Raw genomic sequence first — 19,347 nt, 5'->3', positions numbered from 1 at the left:
GTGCCCGTAATTTGTCTGTTGCCTATGTCCATGATTTTGATCGCTCTGACGACACTTTTATTATTGATTATTTGGTTGATGTGTTGATGTGTACCAACGAAGGCGACACCCATAGCTTATGGGAACGCCTCAAGAAGGGCATTTTATTTTCTACCACAAATTTTGTACCTCGGCGAAAAATTAGAAACAAGCGTCGAAACCCCTGGGTGAGTCGTGATATTATTCATATGAAGCGGAGACTTAAACGTCTTAGGCGACATCACTCCTCATCTTCTCAGTGTTTGCAGAAATTAATACGTGAATTAGCACAGGCACTGTCTACATCAAAATCCCATTACTTTAAGGTCACCCTTCCTTCTTTCATAAGAACACATTTGCGCAAATTTTGGAGATACCTTGGTCAACAAAAGGAAACCTTCAAAGAAATTAGAACTGAGGATGGGAACCTCATCACTGATGTGAAGGAAATAGCTGAAATCTTTAACAGGCACTTTCAAAGTGTTTTCGGGAGACCTTCAGATATGGTTGTTGATGCATCCAAACAATTCATCGATCCTAACGAAGTTCCCGTTATTTCCACAGAAGGGGTTCTCTCTTTGCTGCGTAAAATAAATATTCGCAAGGGCCATGGTCTAGACGACATTCCAAATGCCTTTTTAAAGCGTTACGCGCTCCAGATCTCGGAGCATTTGGCTAAACTATTCACTTTATCTTTACAAACCAGTGAGTTGCCAGAAGATTGGAAGAAGGCTCGTGTTGTGCCGATTCATAAAAAAGGTGACAACTTACTCATGACTAATTACCGACCGGTCTCAATTATCTCTACATCCTGTAAGCTTTTAGAGCACATCGTGGCCCACTTTATAATTGACTTTTGAAATGAAAGAAACATTCTGTCACCTTGTCAGCACGGATTCAGGAAGGGAATGTCGACCATCACTCAACTAGTTACAACTATTGATGATTTTCTTGATGATGAGTGCTGGGCAACTCGGGACAGATCGATGTTCTTTTTTTGGATATGGCGAAAGCTTTTGATAAGGTACCACATGCAAAGCTCCTTTATAAACTGCAGTTACTTGGTATTTCGTTGTATCTTATTGAATGGGTCAGAGCTTACTTAAGCGGTAGAACTCAGGGTGTTGATGTGAATGGTACTCTTTCTGAATCGCTTCCTGTTACTTCCGGTGTTCCTCAGGGCAGTGTGTTAGGACCTTTGCTGTTTTTAATATATATAAATGATTTAATACACACTATTCCTCCGTCTGTGTCAATAAGGTTCGCGGATGACTGCGCTGTATATAAAGAAATAACCTCAATTGCAGATCATCAATTGCTGCAAGATTCTTTGCTCGAAATATGACACTGGTGTGAAGAATGGGACATGGATTTAAACATCGATAAGAGTGCGCTTTTCCGAGTTACGAGAAAAAAATGTTAGTAATTACCAATATTGCCTTCACCACAGCCACATCCGAGAGGTCTCACAGTACAAATATCTAGGAATTACTCTTAACAACCGATTAACCTGGGGCACTCATATTTCTGAGATCTGTTCAGCCGCTTTTGATCGTGTTTCTTGAGACGCAAATTAAAACATACTCCTAGAGGTATTAAGCTTCTGGCTTACAAAACTTTTGTCAGGTCCAAACTTGAGTACTCTTCTGAAATTTGGGACCCGGACACCAAGAAACATATTTATCAACTAGAGCTCATCCAAAGGAAGGCAGTACGTTTCATTTTTAATAAATATAGAAGGTCTGACTCCCCAACACAGCTCATGAAGGACAATAGCATTCCGTTGCTTCGTACACGCAGAAAACTTAACCGTATTTCTTTCCTTCATAAAATTATCGCAGGCAATCTTAACATTTCTCCCCCTTCATTCATCAAGCATTCCTCTGCTCGAAGGACCCGCCATATTAGGGAGCACTCCTTACAGCCTCTTTTCGCTAAAACAAACTCATTTAAGCACAGTTTCTTCCCTCAAACAATAGCAGATTGGAACGCACTCCCTGAATCGATTTTTAACTTTTCTGACGTAGAACAGGCGCTAAAAACATTTTTGCTTCGGTAAAAAGGAAGTGACTCTCCTGTATTCAATTTTAAGCATGTATTTCTCTTTGTCGTTGCTATGTTCATCTTTTAAGTTCCATTTTTGCTGTGTGTCACATGAAATGTTTTCACGTGGTGTTGTAATTTGTGTTTTCTTATGCCCCTCCTGCTTGGGCCAACGCTGGCCTGCAGTATTTTTAAATAAATAAATAAAATATGCCAGGCTTGGACCAAAACTACCGCGCGGCCTAGATAAGAAAAGGGGGAAGTGGGGGGACCCAGAGATGGCGCGACGCCGGAGCCTTCGCGTGACCATGTTAGACCTGAGATGAGCAGACATGCAGTTGGGCAGTGCGCCCGTGAGCCAGCTGTACGTTCGCTAGTGCCATGTCAAACGATGAAGCTCTCACCAGCCGCCGCGCACAGCAGCGTGAAAGTGGTCGCCGCCACACAGCCTCCACCATCCGCGAAAACAATAAGAAGAGGAGTGACGAAATTTGTGGGACACGTAATATCCCGTTTAAGTATATATGACGCTGTGGCGTTAATGGGTCCCGGAAGCGGCTCCTCTTGCCCACGGAGACACCGACACTGTTTTCGTATTTTTGCGAAGGACCACAGGGCATACATAGTGTAACGCCTCCTTTTAACCAAGTTGTGCGAATGTGTCTGCGTGTGAGACTCGCAACATCAGAGTGAGTGAGGGGTTCGATTCCCGTATAATCAGTTAGTTTCCTTTTCAACGAATTTTATTTACTTTATTACTCACATGTCCAAATGACGCTTGGGTCATGTTGCGAACTTCTACTCACCACAATCTTCTCTCTGGGCTAGATAGTGCATAGCTTATTCTGAAATTAATTTAAGCGCACAAGAACACGCACACAAGCACAAGCGCCTGTCCACAGCTGGCTAGTCCTCACAAGCCTGTCCACACAAGCGCCTGTCCCGTGTGTTTCCTCTTCTTGTGTGCGTGTTCTTGTGCGCTTAAATTCATTTCTACTCACCACTTTTCCAAATGTTTGAATGGCTTTTCAAATTGGCCGCTTCACGTGTGGCGTAGCCGCCTTTTTGACCAATCTGAATTTTTCGCTCACAGCAACAGCGGATGCCGTCGGAATTTCTGCGGAACGGGACCCTTAAAGCCTCAGATATAATAGCCTGTCACTTCTTCAGCACAGCATAGCGCTCTATACCTTCTCTGCACTGTGTCAACAAAGCAGCAGAGCACAGAGCGCCGTAAACCGACCATCTCTGGAAATACATACGCCAAGTGGCGAAGCATAACACTGCCTGCTTTTTTTTCTTCTTCTCTCCAGGGTTCTCTCTCCGTGGCAGTCATGCCCACGCAGCATTCTGAGAGCGGAGGGAAATATTCGTGAATGTTCCTGAAATTACAAAGAAAATGGCTCGGTGCTTTAGGCAAAGGGTGGCTCGTCGACACCTGTCATTTATTTTATATTTCTACCATTAAATTTTCCGGCGACCTGCATTTGCGTATCTACAGTTAGCTTTTCGCAAGAAAAACTGGTTAAACGCAGAAAATAAATCTTATCGTAAAAAAATGCACTCCCGCGCTTAAGCGTACTGTCGTTGGTGACAACTTTGAATGAAGAGTAAGTGCTTGAAAATTTTCGTAGGGTATCTGTGAAAACCGTAGAATGCGCATAGTTTGAGTTTCAGTAATTGAAATATCTCCCATTTCTAAATGTTGTCAAACCTGGCGCACAGAATTTTTTTTCACTAACTGTTAATGTTATCATATGAGAAATAAAAATCCAAGATCCAAACTTTTAAGTTATTTTCTACGCAGACTTTGTTATTGATCAGCATAATGTTCTCCTAGCTATCTTTTACCGATAACGAAATATTGGTGCACCAAATTTAACGGAACACATAACAGAAAAAACTTCGTAAGGTAAAAAAATAAAAATCGATATTTCGCTCCCTTTATGTAAATAATTATAAGCACTAATAGGTGTGTTCCATAATACATAACGGTCTCATATTAGCAAGGTTTTATCGATGGCAAAACAAATAAACATTTGTTGACCAAATTGGGCGCCTGCATCCGCCCCTGTCTTGAAAAATGAGCGGATGCCTAGACACTGTCCAGCCTGTGTTGCGATAGTACAAGGAGCCCGTGGAGGCGCTTGTCGTCACCTCCGGTTTTCTGGCTCAACTTATGGTTTTGTGACGCAACTTCCTGCCGGCACTTATGATTTTGTGACCTCACATTAGATGAGGTGCTTGTCATGACCACGCATCACGTGTCATGCTTCGTCGTACACCTCATCATACATAACCGTCGACAGCATGGTTTGGGTTATCTTCAGTGACTCTCGCTCTGTACTACAATCAATAAAATCATCAATAAACCTTCAGGAGCAGATCGTCGACGGCTTGAACAGATTACACACCGAGGCCTGTGAGCTACGTCACAGTGTTGTGCATCAGTGGTTACCCGCTCACTGCGGCTTCGCAGGCACCGATCACGCTGACGTTGCAGCGAGGTCGTCGCGTGGCGACCCCACCTTGCTCCTATATACCCGTATCCTTTTCTCGCAGTGACGGCGCGAGACTTCTGGCTACTAAATCCTGGCAGACGCAGCGCTCTTTGTGGTGTGATCCGCAGCGTCAATACAGACCCCTCCTTCGTATCGACCCCACTTGTGATTTCCACATGCCAAATAATTTAGATAGACGTGACGGTAATTGCCTGCACCGAATTCGCCTGGACGTTGCCTTCCCTAAATTCCATCGTCATGAAATTGGTGCATCAAGTATCCCTCTATTTCTGACATGTGGTGTGCGCGAGGATCTGCCGCTGCCAAATCGTTAATCTCTATCTCAAGGCACTGTTAAGTGCTTTAGGACTCTGTCAGGACGCCCCCGTGCACCTGGAGCATGTCCTTGAACCATGGAGTGATGCGACTTCAGCAGCGCGAGAGACAAAAGCATTATTAGTTTTTCTAAGGGACACGAGTTTGGCGGAAACCCTTTGATAACCATACATGTTTGTGAGTGCGTGAGTGTTGAGTATGGTTGATTTCAACTCCCACCATTTCTTTTTTCCATTTTCCTTTCTTTTTCAGCCTCTTCTCCTTTTCTTGTTTTCTTCTCATCTTTAACCGTCACCTGGAGTAGCATGCTAGGCTAACAAACAGACAGACCTCTCCTGTATTCATTAAAGTCTCCCCCTCCTAGTTCTCCTCCTCCATGGACCACGTTTGACCATGTGGCTTCGGCCCAGGTTTGACACCGGACGCCGGCAAACGAGCCGAGGAGCTACTTATGAATCGCATGATAAGGCCGGTGTGGCAGGGGAATTTGATGTCAAGTGAGGCAGTAGAAGCCATGAAAGATGGGAAGAGTTGACACCGAACATGAGCACCAGTCTTTCATTTTAGAGATCTCTGCGAGACAGTATATTCTACACTCTGTTTTTTGTGGGGTTTCTTTGACACCTACAGCAGGGTGCGTAAAACAGGCAACCTCAGCTTGAAGTTGAGCAAACTAAATGCAAGCGAGGTAGGTCAGCAGAATTTACTGCTCTGTAAAAACCAGAATCCGCATTTTGAAACGATTATTTTTTTTTCGATCCGTTGTCTTGCTCTCGCTTTAGTCAGTACCACTTCTGAGATGAAAGCCAGTAAGAGACATTGCCTGCTACATGTCAGCAGCGCCGTCATAGACGACAGCTGCAATTTGTAAGCGGGCTAAAGAATGCATCGGGTTCCAGAATACTGCCACTTGATGCTCAAATAGTTAAGCGAGTCTCTAGTGCAGTAGCCCACGTATAACGCAGACGATAATCGACGTACCTTTGAACAGTGGCGCCACGCTTCTCTTCTCTCCCCAGTTCGACCTCGTGTGCGACCGTGTCTGGCTTCGAGCTGCGTCGCAGAGTTTCTACATGGCCGGCATCATGATTGGAAACTTCGTTTTCTCCCACATGTCCGACTGGTAAGGACTGTCTCCGCAGTCTCAATATTTTATTTCGTTATTGTGGCTGGAAGTGTTTCACTAGAAAAATAAATTCATAAAGAATTGAAAACAGTTCCATTAAAATGCAGTCACATCCTCATTTTCCCCTGAGAAGTTGCGGTTTTAAATCTACACATACAGGATAAAAAAACAACGAGGGAACCAAAAAAAAGAAGGGTACATCGTGAAGTTTCAGTCATTCCACTATTCTACTTCGCCGCCTCACGCCTTTTTTTCCGCACAAACACTTCCTTGGTTTTCACCACCCTACCCTGGCCAAGGGAGAAGAAGAAGAATTTGCTGTATCTGAATCAAACAAAGCATACTATTTTATCGGGTGCTAAATCTACAAGATGAAAACCTGCGTTCTAAAAGACCGCAGAGAATCGCTCTAGGCTCTACTAAGGAAATTATACCAATGACCTGCAGCACACGCACAGAAGCGATAGTTTTGCGTGGGTGCGTTGATCTGCTTTGCAACGCTTAACTACCCCTACCGCGAAATAGGCCCAGGCTTATTGAACACAGTCCTGGGGCAGCTTTCAAACTTGATCAACCAAGACACGCAGAGCGTTCTTGCGTCTTTATAAGTGTTGAACAATATTTCTAAAGACAACTGCGATTCAGCGCCGGTCACAGTTTGACATGGGCGATGATATCCCATCACTTTAATGCATTTATAGAGAAGTAAAGGCGAACAACCAAAACAGCCAACAAATCAACCCTCCAAATTACACTCCATCCCTGTCTCTGCATGTGAGGGCTACATATAGCGGCTGATCGGGGACGCGCGCCGGTTCCGTTCTGATAGCTCGAAGGCAGCTACGAGAGGGCGGCAGCGAATCTGAGCCGCCGACAGGTGAATTTCAGGCGCGCTTCATGAACTGCTTCTACCTGTGTGTGGTGTCCGCAGTCTATTGCAGTTGGGTTCTCACGCACGTGCTATGCCCTAGGTCCCTGAATTCCAGGCAGAAACGACTCGCTATCCGGTAGGCAGGTCCACAGTTGCGAGACCCCGCGTTGAAACCCAGTGGCCACTTGTGGTTAGCAGACGCCGTCTATGGGCTGGGCTGTCGTCTGTCGGTGGCTATGATCGCCGCACGTGGCGCAAGAGTCGGTGCTAACCTCGGAGGATTTTAAGGCATTGGATGGACCCAAGGCAACTTTCACAGCAGGTTCAAGCAGAGTTCTGTCCGGTAGCAACTCATTCCTACGATGGACTTTCCCGGGACTGTAACAGAGGAGCGCCAAGAGCGCAGAGTTCAGGGCTTGCAATTCACATCGATACGACGCGCGCAACGCCTGTAGTGGCACCACTGGAAGCCTCCTGGCGGTAGCCATTGGAACTTTCCGCTGCTACTGCAAGCACGTCAGAGGTACGTGGGCGCATTTTCCAGCTCGTGCGCGCGTCCCGTACAGTTAAAGTTGCGGCGAAAGCAGGAGCAAGGGAGTCGCTCCTCATTAGGGTGGACGTGTATCTGAGATTGTCTCTCAGGGACACTGTCAATGACACTGACACTGTCAGTGACACAAGGGACACTGTCAATGATCTTTCTCATTTGTTCATCATTCACTCTATATTCCCTTGTTTGCAATGGGAGTGTATATTTCTCATGTGTTGGGGCAGCGGTGCCGGACTTGCGATTTATTGACACAGGTGCGTGCTTATGAACAGGTACCCATAATAAAGCAAATTGCCGATATTCGCGCTTGATAACAATTGTTTAAACTGTCAATTAATGACAAACTGAGTAATGATAGTTAAGCAATTAGCCTAATTATTTTTTCTACTCACGCCAGACAAATAAATAAAACCGAGTTGGAGTTTGGTCGAGTTTGGTAATCGAACCGGGGTCTCCAGAGTGCGAGACGAGCACGCTAACCACTCCACCATGTCATCTCGATGGTTTGGAAGGAACAAAGGCGCGTCTAGTGAATACGGTGCCTTCGTTCACTCCTATCTTCCTCCCTTCCCGTTACGGCGAGGTTCAGGTGTCCACCGAGATATGCGCGACATATATTTTCTTTCCTCAAAAACCAATTTACCGACGAGATGGCGTTCACCGAACGGGTGATGGCATTCTGTGGACTCCCTGGCAGCGTTGCAAGACGCTGTCGCGTTCCACATTATAACCACACATCAGTGACACAAGCAACAACGCCGCGCTAAAGGCTTTCGCCTCAGCGCACTTTGGGTCAGCAAAAGTGCCCCCCCCCCCCCCCCCGCCGAATTTTTTACTCCCATATAGACTAATTTGTCTTTAGAGTGTAAAGCGCTCACACATCGCAGTGCAGTAAAGCAGCACTGCAAATTGTATAAGCATGCGTATAATGGAGGCGAGGGGGCATCGATAATTTTAAAGCGACAAGCGGAGCCTGCCGACAGGTGGCGCAGGCATCGACTTGCGCACGCAGCATCTGCATTCGTTCAGAGACTGTGTTACAAGCCGTGAATTTGTTCAGCACGGACCCTTTCATCCGCGTGGCCGTTCTGATCGGCGCTGGCAACCGTGGTGCAGGTACGGCAGGAAAAGGGCGCTGATCTTCATGACCCCGCTGCCCCTCTTGGCCACCGTCGTGATCTGCTTCTCAACCAGCTTCCTCATGCTAAACATCGGCAGATTCGTGGCTTCCCTGGGCCTCGGCGGAGTCCTCAACACCACGTACACCCTGTGTACGTTTATGCGATACATGACGTCTCTCGCATTGCTCCAGTGTTAACCACGCTGGTGCCATGACCTTGCTTTGCCCGCTGTCATACAATACTTGAAATTAGCTTTCGGTGTATATAACCAACCATTCAAATGAAGGCCGAATAAAGCTGGACAGTTTTTGCGGCTGCCCACCATCTGCCGAATCTTCGGCAGATGGCAGTCGGGAAGTAGCTGGCGTCAGCGCAGGAAGCATTTCGTAGGGGAAATTTCGCGGGAAGGAATCTCTCACCCTCCCCAGTTTTCTCAATTTCAAGATATGCCGTTCAGTTACGCGGTGTTATGCCCCGCTAAGCTGGGTAGGAATCACCATGTTTATATTGGACTAATTCTGCCCACTTAGCGATTTCCTTCCTAAGCTCATCAGGGCCGCTCAGGTAAACACTCTACCATTCACAATTAACAACTTGGCGCAGTGCAGTTGTGGTCGCCGTAGCCAACCGGTAGCTTTCCTGACCTCATATGCTGTGCAGGAAGCCTTGACGAGTTTTGTATTAGCACGCACAACTACCAATTATGATTTGTCTCAGAGCAGAATGTCCTAGATAAGTCGGCAGAAAAGTACGTTGAGAAAGAGACTCTAGACAATCGATGTCTAACTGAGAAACACAAGAAACGGACTTTGAGACAGACAAGCATTACTCATAGCGCTGCTTTAACTGTGGTCGCCATCTGTTACGTCTTCCGGGCCCGTCTTGGCTACTTTCTAAATTTTAAATTGTGGGGCTCAACGCCCCGAATAGACATGCGCGCTGTGAGGAATGCTTCGGGTTAATTTTAACCCGTTGGACAGCGGTAAAAAGGCCTTCTTTTTTTTTTTTTGGGGGGGGGGGGGGGGGGCAAGGGGTCGAGAAACAGATAAACATGCAGGACTAGCGCTTGTCCCGCGTGTTTCTCTGTTTCTCGTCCAAAAAAAAACAATGTCCTCTTCAGCGCTGACCAATTTCAACATGTCGTATACCCCCAATAATGGGCATTTTGTCGTTAATTTTAACCACCTTTAGCGTGCGCTGACATCGACCAGCACAGGACCGCTTTTGTATTTCGCCTCTATCTAAATAGGTCCCCATAGCTGTGACAGAGCTTGCGATCCTGGGGCCAGCAGCCGAAAGCCAAAACTACTGAGCCACGGCCGTGGGTCGTTCGAAACATTGTTTCGCCACTGAATATGTTGCTCGACTGCGAGTGTCACAACGGTGAAACATTTTAATGCGGGTCTAAACTTGCGCGCTGTGCGCGCATAATAATTTATTTGTAAACTTATTAACTAGTAATTTATTTATAGATTTATTTATTATTCATTTATTTATAAATTTATTTGTCTCTAAGAGTGACATGAACTAATTTTTGGCATTCCTAATGCAGGCTTACTTGCTCCTAATTTTTGTCTTTTTTGGGCTCTGCATGGTTCCGAGTGAGAAAAGTGAATGTTTTTCGTCAGCATAACCAGCTGGCGCGTTAGAAGGGAGGAAAACTGGTCATTTGTTGCGGGCATATTTTTTTTCGTTAGCGTAGCGAAAACGGGCTTGTGATCGCTGAATTGTGTACTCACATGTTCGATATAAATGACTCATTCTCTGTTCCGGAAAATGCCTTCAAGTGTTTCTGAAGGGCCTCTGCGGGGGCTTCGCTGCAAAGCGGGAGGAGGGTGAGGTGCTCATAACAGTTTGGCTACCACCTGCTTGATGAAACAGGTTTTCCGAGTGATATATGCGAAGGATGAATTTGAAACCTTGCAAAAAGAAAGGGGGGGGGGGGGGGGGCGCGTTTTTTTGACGTTTTCTGAGGACGCGAACGACGCCGTAGAACAGCGCTAAGAGCTAGCATTAGCTAATCCTGTAATAGAATCAGCGGCTGCCATGAGCAGAAAAGAAGATCTGGTACCCAGAGACCTAGGCGCTGGAAAATTGCATGCAGATTTACTGTATTCCTTGCGCACACATCACAATTTTTTTCTGCTCAAAGGCATTTTGGAGCCTATTCCCTGCCGACACTCTGGGATTGAGGAGCGCGTAAATTCATCCAATGTGCTCAACCACGTACATCAGGAATTTTTCTTAGAAGGTACAAAATTTAAAAACAAGAAAACTTCGTGGAGATTTATTTTAGCCCTCGGGCTATATGAGGGAATGGCGAGCACCAGGTAAGACGCTTTAGTTAGCTAACGAACTAAATACGTTTACAAAGTTTGGTAATGTTTATTTTGCGAGCATGTCGTATTTCCAGAATTGGCACCCGTCCTCCAACCAGTATGGCCATGAAAAAAATTCATTTTAAAACTTCATTAAAAAAGGAAAAGTAATTTCTGTCAACCGCTTGCTACAGTAAACTTGTCTGTTTGAGAAACCTTCTTAGCACAATGTAGAAATAGCTTGGGCCGATGCTCCTTGATAATTACAATGTGGACAAGAGAGGGAAAATCTGAGGATGCTTGCCAACGTTCCGGCCAGAGGAGTCCTCTTGTTGAAACGCTGGCATGCACCCTCAGGTTTTTCCGTCCCTGGTTCACTTTTTGACTACTGAGAGCTTGTTTATTTAGAAAAGAATGTCCCTATCATGGCTGATTGGCAGCATAATTGTGGCACTGAATATCTTCAAGAACAAATTAAAACTCACAACTTGGAATTCTGAACACACGAAAAAAGAATTGCTCGTTTACCTCCCAGCAGTTGAGAAACGTGTTGAGATTTGACGGAAACATTTTAGAAAGTGTTGCTTTAGTGAAAAAATTCCAGTTTGCGGAGTCACATGCACTCAAGAAGGCGGTACTAGAAGCACACAGAACTATTATAATAAATTCTCGAAATTCATTCCTTCCACAAAAACCTGCAAAAGATCTTCTTGTTCCTGCTTTCCGAATGTGTATAGAGCAAGCTACACATAGACGGTGTTCCCAGAAACCTTCTGACTGTTTCTTTCGTTTGCTAACTTTTCAGTCCATTTTCTAGCAACGCCTTCAGTCACTTACTTGTGAGGGTTTTCGAGTTTTAAAAATGCATCATTTCTGGCTTCGTTCTTCCTGGCATTTAAGCAGGAATATATGACTAACAACTATAATGTACCGAGCACTTCAGTGCTACAAGCAAATGCGCTCAGATATAAATGCAGAAATTATTGCGAAATGTGCAATGTCTTCTTTCAGACTTCAAAAGACACAGGTTCTCTAGTTTTCTAAACAGAGTTGTAGCTTCAGGACGTTAGTAGTTCAAGAAACAGGTTTTTCTTGGCAAAATTAAGGCAGTGCTGTTCTCTTTCTATTTTGCTGCGGATAGATTTCAGGTCCGCTTTTTGGTGCGTAAAGTGGTTTTCTTAATCCCAAAAGACCCAATATACAGCAATCACTTAACGCGCAACTAAGACCGCAGCAATATTTGTGAGACATCGTGATGCTGTGATTAAAAGGCGCCTACCGCCATGTGTCGTCTGCTACCACCGTTAAGACCGCATAGAAGCGCCACCGTTTGAGTGGCGATCATCATCACGGGCAGCCGGCCGGCGCGCACGCTCGCTCGCTGACACGCGCGGCGCCTCTAGGACGACGGTCGTTGTTCGTCGGCCGAGGGCGTTCTGAGGTTGCGTGGAGCGCGGCAGCACATCGACAGCGCGGACGGCGCCTGAGCCGAGCTCTGGTCCTCGAGCTCCAGGGAAGGGCCGCCAGCGTCCTGTGCTCCCACGTCCAGGAATTTGCGGGAGCCCAGCTGTCATGGCGCCTCGACCGTCTCGCAGTCACCCGGAAGAGAACCGGCGCCCTGTGTCGTCAGAGCGCCTGTGGGTCATCTCTTTGCAGGCAATCTTTTTAGCTCTGTCGCAGTACCTGCACGCCAGTGTCAGTCCCTTGACCCCGCCGCCACCGACCGCCTTTCCAGCCGCGCAGCCGCTTGCCACCACCACGAGCCGACCACTGCGCCGACGGAGGCCGCCCAGCCGCTACCGAGCTGGCGTTCACCGGTCCAAGTACGTCCTCTCTCCGGGCGTGTCCACGATGCTTGAGCGCCGTGGCCCCCACTCTTGGACTCTTAAGGTGCCGAGCGACACAGCCTTGCCGACCCACCTTGAGGCGGCTATTCAAAAGAATGGTGTCGAGAAGAGAGTTGAAATTGAAGTGTCTGTCACCGAGCCCTGTTCGTCAGATAGCGAACCTGTAGTCACCCCTGCCAGCGACAGTGATGCATCCAGATCAACGCAGATGGCTTTCATTCGCATTCGCGTTCCTACGTTTCCGCGACACCTTCTGCTGGCGTGGCTACAGGGACGTGCCGAGCTCTTCATCTACCTCGACATCCCCGAACCAGACGAAGAGCAGAGCCCCGCGGACAGCGTCAAGGCTGAGGAGGACCCCCGGGACCAGACTTGCAGTGGTGTTACAGAAGAAGCACAGCCATGACAGGGTCTTTTTAGGATCCTGGAAATAAATGGCGCCATCCGGCTCATAATGACGCAGCAGTATCTAATGCTTATGAACTGAAAAGGTGCAAAAAAAATACGGACGAAAACACACAGTAGACAGCATGGGCGCTCTCCTGCCTACTATGTTTTCCTTCCCTTTTTTTCTGCGCCTTGCAGTTCATCAGCTATGCACATTGAGCACTAGCTCAAACCAAAGTCTTGCTGTATGCACTGCACAAGTGCGAGCACAAGACACATGCATGTGTGCCTGCTTTTGGCGATGAAGCCGTGCATTTGGGCTAAATGTTTCACAGCGCCATCGATTGAATATGCATCACGTGGTTTGCTTTGTTTGGTTTATTGTGGTTTAGCGTCCCAAAGCGACTCAGACTATGAGGGACGCCGTAGTGAAGGGCTCAGGAAATTTCGACCACCTGGGGTTCTTTAACATGCACTGACATCGCACAGTACACGGCCTCTAGCATTTCACCTCCATCGAAATTTAGTCGCCGCGGCGGGGATCGAACCCGCGTCTTTCGGGTCAGGAGCCGAGCGCCGTAACCACTGAGCCACCGCGGCAGGCTTCATGTGGCGTAGTTAACTTCAGCAGAAGCGCTTGTTATTATGCGAAGCATATTAACGTAGGTTTCGGGCCTTCGCGCGACGCCCGGCGGTGGCCACCATTGACCTTGAAGTGAGATCACATGACGTGACGTCACGTGATGACGTCACACCGGCTGCAGATGGGGCCTCATATCGCGCCGTCGGACGTCGCCCGGCGGAGGCCTCCACGCTTCGGTTCGCGCCGTCGCGAGAGACGCGGCGGCGGCGCCACCATCGCTGCATCACGTGATATGTGACGTCACGCCAGGGATGAAGCGGCGCGCGCCCGCCGTCGCGTCAGTCTCTGTGCCCGCAACCGCGCCAGCGTCTTTGCACCGGGCGTGTATGCGGTCAAGATGCCTCCAAACGCTAAGGACGTTAATAATAACAATGCGAAACGAAGGCTGCTTCGCATCCACTGGGCTTAACCTTGATAAGCCTCCGACTTTTTTCCTTTTCCAATTTCTTCAACTTTAAGCCCTTTTCTCGGCAATTTCCAACGCAAAGTATAGCATTTCGCCAACTTCCGTCGGGGGGAAAGGGGGGGGTGGGGTGCTGAAGACGTTGTAGTGCAATTGTATCAAGCACGATTCCAGTGCTGGAGTTGCACAGTTCCCACTTCGAGTTATTGATCAATTCGCTCTCGCCCTACCATAAGCTTGCCGTCCTGGTTAGCTCAATTGGAAGAGCGACTGCTCCGGTGTAGCGTTAGTCCTGGGTTCGAACCCCGGACCAGGACGAATTTTTCTTTGACTACGAAGTTTCTGAGAAAGCTGTATAGCTTTCCTTTGTAGCCGTATGGCTGCGCTCGGGTGGATGATAATGAGCAATTGCTCCCTTATTACAAAATCTACTCCGCCTTGGGGGATTCCCCTAAACATTTGACCAACACAGTTCCCACTTCGAGTTATTGACCAATTCGCTCTCGCCCTACCATAAGCTTGCCGTCCCGGTTAGCTCGGTTGGTAGAGCGACTGCTCCGGTATAGCGGTGGTCCCGGGTTCGAACCCCGGACCAGGACAAATTTTTCTTTAACTACGAAGTTTCTGAGAAAGCTGTATAGCTTTCCTTTGTAGCCGTATGGCTGGCGCTCGGGTGGATGACAATGAGTAATTGCTCCCTTATTACAAAATCTACTCCACCTTGGGGGATTCCCCTAAAAATTTGACCAACACAGTTCCCACTTCGAGTTATTGATCAATTCGCTCTCGCCCTACCATAAGCTTGCCGTCCTGGTTAGCTCAATTGGAAGAGCGACTGCACCGGTGTAGCGGTGGTCCTCGGTTCGAACCCCGGACCAGGACGAATTTTTCTTTAACAACGAAGTTTCTGAGAAAGCTGTATAGCTTTCCTTTGTAGCCGTATGGCTGCGCTCGGGTGGATGACAATGAGTAATTACTCCCTTATTACAAAATCTACTCCACCTTGGAGGATTCCCCTAAACATTTGACCAACACAGTTCCCACTTCGAGTTATTGATCAATTCGCTCTCGCCCTACCATAAGCTTGCCGTCCTGGTTAGCTCAATTGGAAGAGCGACTGCTCCGGTGTAGCGGTGGTCCCGGGTTCGAACCCCGGACAAGGACGAATTTTTCTTTAACTACGAAGTTTCTGAGAAAGCTGTATAGCTTTCCTTTGTAGCCGTATGGCTGCGCTCGGGTGGATGACAATGAGTAATTGCTCCCTTATTACAAAATCTACTCCACCTTGGGGGATTCCCCTAAACATTTGACCAACACAGTTCCCACTTCGAGTTATTGATCAATTCGCTCTCGCCCTACCATAAGCTTGCCGTCCTGGTTAGCTCAATTGGAAGAGCGACTGCTCCGGTGTAGCGGTGGTCCTGGGTTCGAACCCCGGACCAGGACGAATTTTTCTTTGACTACGAAGTTTCTGAGAAAGCTGTATAGCTTTCCTTTGTAGCCGTATGGCTGCGCTCGGGTGGATGATAATGAGCAATTGCTCCCTTATTACAAAATCTACTCCGCCTTGGGGGATTCCCCTAAACATTTGACCAACACAGTTCCCACTTCGAGTTATTGACCAATTCGCTCTCGCCCTACCATAAGCTTGCCGTCCCGGTTAGCTCGGTTGGTAGAGCGACTGCTCCGGTGTAGCGGTGGTCCCGGGTTCGAACCCCGGACCAGGACAAATTTTTCTTTAACTACGAAGTTTCTGAGAAAGCTGTATAGCTTTCCTTTGTAGCCGTATGGCTGGCGCTCGGGTGGATGACAATGAGTAATTGCTCCCTTATTACAAAATCTACTCCACCTTGGGGGATTCCCCTAAACATTTGACCAACACAGTTCCCACTTCGAGTTATTGACCAATTCGCTCTCGCCCTACCATAAGCTTGCCGTCCCGGTTATCTCGGTTGGTAGAGCGACTGCACCGGTGTAGCGGTGGTCCTCGGTTCGAACCCCGGACCAGGACGAATTTTTCTTTAACAACGAAGTTTCTGAGAAAGCTGTATAGCTTTCCTTTGTAGCCGTATGGCTGCGCTCGGGTGGATGACAATGAGTAATTGCTCCCTTATTACAAAATCTACTCCACCTTGGGGGATTCCCCTAAACATTTGACCAAAAAAGTTTAATGTAGAGCAATGTCAATATTGGAAAAGGCAGATCAGGAGTTTGATCAGGGTATTTTAGAACGCGCAGCTATAAAAAGAAATTTAACGGAGAAGATCACACATGTGCGATGTGTGATAAATCTGTAGAATGAAATAGACTACTCATACTCAAATGTGACGGTATTCATCCGGATGTGGATGCAGGCAGTCACTCTCTTTGAGGCCTTAGTGTTTAGCGGTAGCAATGGTTATGCAAATAAATCTCCGTTAGAAGTTTGCAAAAGGCGATTGGAAGACTGGTGGCTCAAAAGCAGAGAGGTGACATAAGTTTACAAAGGTAAGACTGAAAACGTATTCAAATAAAGACCTATTTATAACACAGTTAAACAAAATTAAAGGAAAAGACCACAGCATGATGGTCACTGCCACCACCTTGCTTCAAAGGAGACGCTCCTATCTTCCGTCCATCCTTCTTGTGTGGCGCGCTCCGTTTTCTTTTCTCTGCCTCTGTACAAGCATCCCAATGCTTCGCTTCCGCCTTCTACTGAACGCTGTTCCTTAGTACTTCCCAAACCACGCTAGCTATTTATCTATAGACTGTGCCAGAAGGGAGAACCCAGAGACTATAGAAGATTTCGCCTGGATGCTACTGCGGCAGAAAGAACGCTTGCAGACTCTTTCGAGACGTTTTGGTACGATGAAGAAAAAGATACAATACGGAGGTTAATCGACTTAGCTGAACACGTTAGAACCAGAAATTTTGCTTTTTGTCATACAACTGGGCGCCTCACATTGTTGCTCACTGTTGAAGACGGTGCGCCGTGGACAAAATACTCAGTGAATGTAAATGGTGATTTTTTTTATTACTTTGCACTCCATAAAGGCGCCGAGGACAAGGCTTGGACCCACCTTCTTTCCTCCTATGGCGATAAGCAAGAGGGCTGTCATGGAATTTATTCATGCTTCGATCTGCAGGACAACAACATCATCTCTAGCCCACGGGGCTCGAATGATGGTTTGTGATGCCATCCATTTCCTACATAGCCGTCTATGCACAACACTGTAAGGGGAGAAGGATGAAGAGAACTTCTTGCTGGGCTAGTTGGTAATTCATTGTAAAAGTAAAGGCGCCAAAAAACCACACAAAGGCGCTCTGTCCCGTTCTCTTGTCTTGTGTGTGTGTGTGTGGTTTTTTGGCGCCTTTACTTTTACAGAGAAGGATCATGCCACCCTGTTCCCCCGCGAACAGCTGAAGATTACATCAGCAAAGAAAGACTCGAGATTCTATTCTGTAGACTTCGTGGTCTAGCCGTGCCTTTCATGATATCACCACACACCTGTAAGTACGTGATAAGCTATCGAGCCTTCACCGTGCCGCATTCTGCTCAAACACTTTTTGGCAGGATGAATGGCAAATCTGTTGATGACAGTAAAAAAAGCTAGAAAAAGAAAAGCTCAAACAATCAAAAGCAAGTAACATGGCTTTGGTTTAGTAAATACGCTTCACCCTGTGCAGTTTTGACACTTCACGTCACGAATTCACAAAAAGATTGGTTTACTGGTTTATTGGTGTTTAACGTCCCAAACCAACTCAGGCTACGAGGGACGCCGTAGTGAAGGGCTCCGGAAATTTCGACCACCTAGGGTTCCTTAACGTGCACTGACGTCGCACAGTACACGGGCCTCTGGAATTTCGCCTTCATCGAAATTCGGCCGCCGCGGCCGGGATCGAACCCGCGTCTTTCGGGTCAACAGCCGAGAGCCGTAACCGCTCAGCTTCCGCGGCGGGGCATTCACAAGAAGAATTGTTCTACGTCCAGCCATTAAATCCTGTAAGAATTTTTTCGCGCACGATTTTTTTTTCTGCAGCTCCCGTGGACATCAAAATTCTGAGACCATGGACGGAGCGCTGGGGACTGGTTTCGTTTACGTCGCATTGCCCCGCGGTGTTTTTCGCCAGAGAGCAGTCGGAGTGGTCATGAAAATCTGCCCAACATGCGTAGCGCGCATCAATTGACGTGTAGTCGGACATTTTCCGGCGTGGTTGTCACTAATACCAGTTGTTGGACGAGTTGGTGTTCACGGTGATCCATAACAACAGCGCGACAGACGGGACAAAGAAGAAGAGACAATACAGAGCGCTGACTCGCAACTAAAACGTTTACTGGCCGCCAGGAGGCCACGGAACGCCACCACCCGTTCGGCGCGATGCCTTGCCCTTTGTACCCAACGCTTTTTGAGGAAAGGAAATGGCGCAGTACCTCGCCGAAACTGGTCTCCACTCCTTCTTTTAACTTTCTGTAACCTACATTCCACTCCCCCTTTTCTCAACTTATGCCTCAAGGCAGACTTCACGAATAAAAAAAAAGATTCTCTGTCATCTCGGTGGACACCCGAACCGCGCCGTAGAGGAAGTGGGAGTGAAATAAGAAAGAGAAAGAGGGGCCGTAATGAAGAAAATGAAAATTGTACTTGAGGAAAGGAAATTACGCAGTAACTGCATATTTCGGTGGACACCCGTCAAAAGCGTGACACCTCTGCTGGAAAGCTTCTGCTGACAACCTTCTGTCGACAACGATGAGGCATTAAAGGCTTTAGCCTTAAAAATTGCCAACAGCCGTAAGCGAAACACCCTGTGTAAGCTGCAGGCGCTTGCATGAAGATTAACTAGAGCTAACTACGGTGGTCCTCGCTGCCCCGCCTCATCGCGTCGCTCTCTTTTTAGCGCACATGGAGCTGACTTTTTGCATGAACTTTTCATCGCCGCTAGTAGTTATGCCAGCAGCATGCGTTCATTGCCCGTAGAACGAAGGCAGAAAAATGTACAGTCCTCCAACTTACTTTTACAAAAAAATTGGCAGAGGCTCAGCTTGGTTAAGCCCGGAAGTTGCGAAAGCAACTTCATCCGTTTCTTCAGCCTGCCGTCGTTTCCTAGCTTGAGCGAATCGTTGCAGCCTTGCCTTGTGCATGTCGGACAACATGGCCTGGCTGAAACGCACAGCGTGGTTACGCCGGGGGCCCGGGGCGACTGCG

The 19,347-nt window shown here is 47.5% G+C and overlaps 1 protein-coding gene across 2 annotated transcripts in view; it reads left to right on the top strand.

Moving 5' to 3' along the window:
- Positions 1–19,347, top strand: part of LOC149326312 (organic cation transporter protein-like) — a 198,203-nt gene that overhangs the window by 101,537 nt on the left and 77,319 nt on the right. For both annotated transcript variants that reach the window (XM_089562552.1, XM_089562551.1), the window contains exons 4-5: positions 5,918–6,021; positions 8,562–8,716. In XM_089562552.1, the coding sequence (XP_089418678.1) occupies positions 5,918–6,021; positions 8,562–8,716 (259 nt within the window). The remainder of the gene's footprint in view (positions 1–5,917; positions 6,022–8,561; positions 8,717–19,347) is intronic.

This window comes from Amblyomma mixtum, chromosome 10 (genome assembly GCF_055824585.1).
Source record: "Amblyomma mixtum isolate Tamu chromosome 10, ASM5582458v1, whole genome shotgun sequence".
NCBI lineage: Eukaryota > Metazoa > Arthropoda > Arachnida > Ixodida > Ixodidae > Amblyomma > Amblyomma mixtum.
Note: the sequence above shows the minus strand (reverse complement) of the source record. Positions and strands in the feature narration are given on the sequence as shown.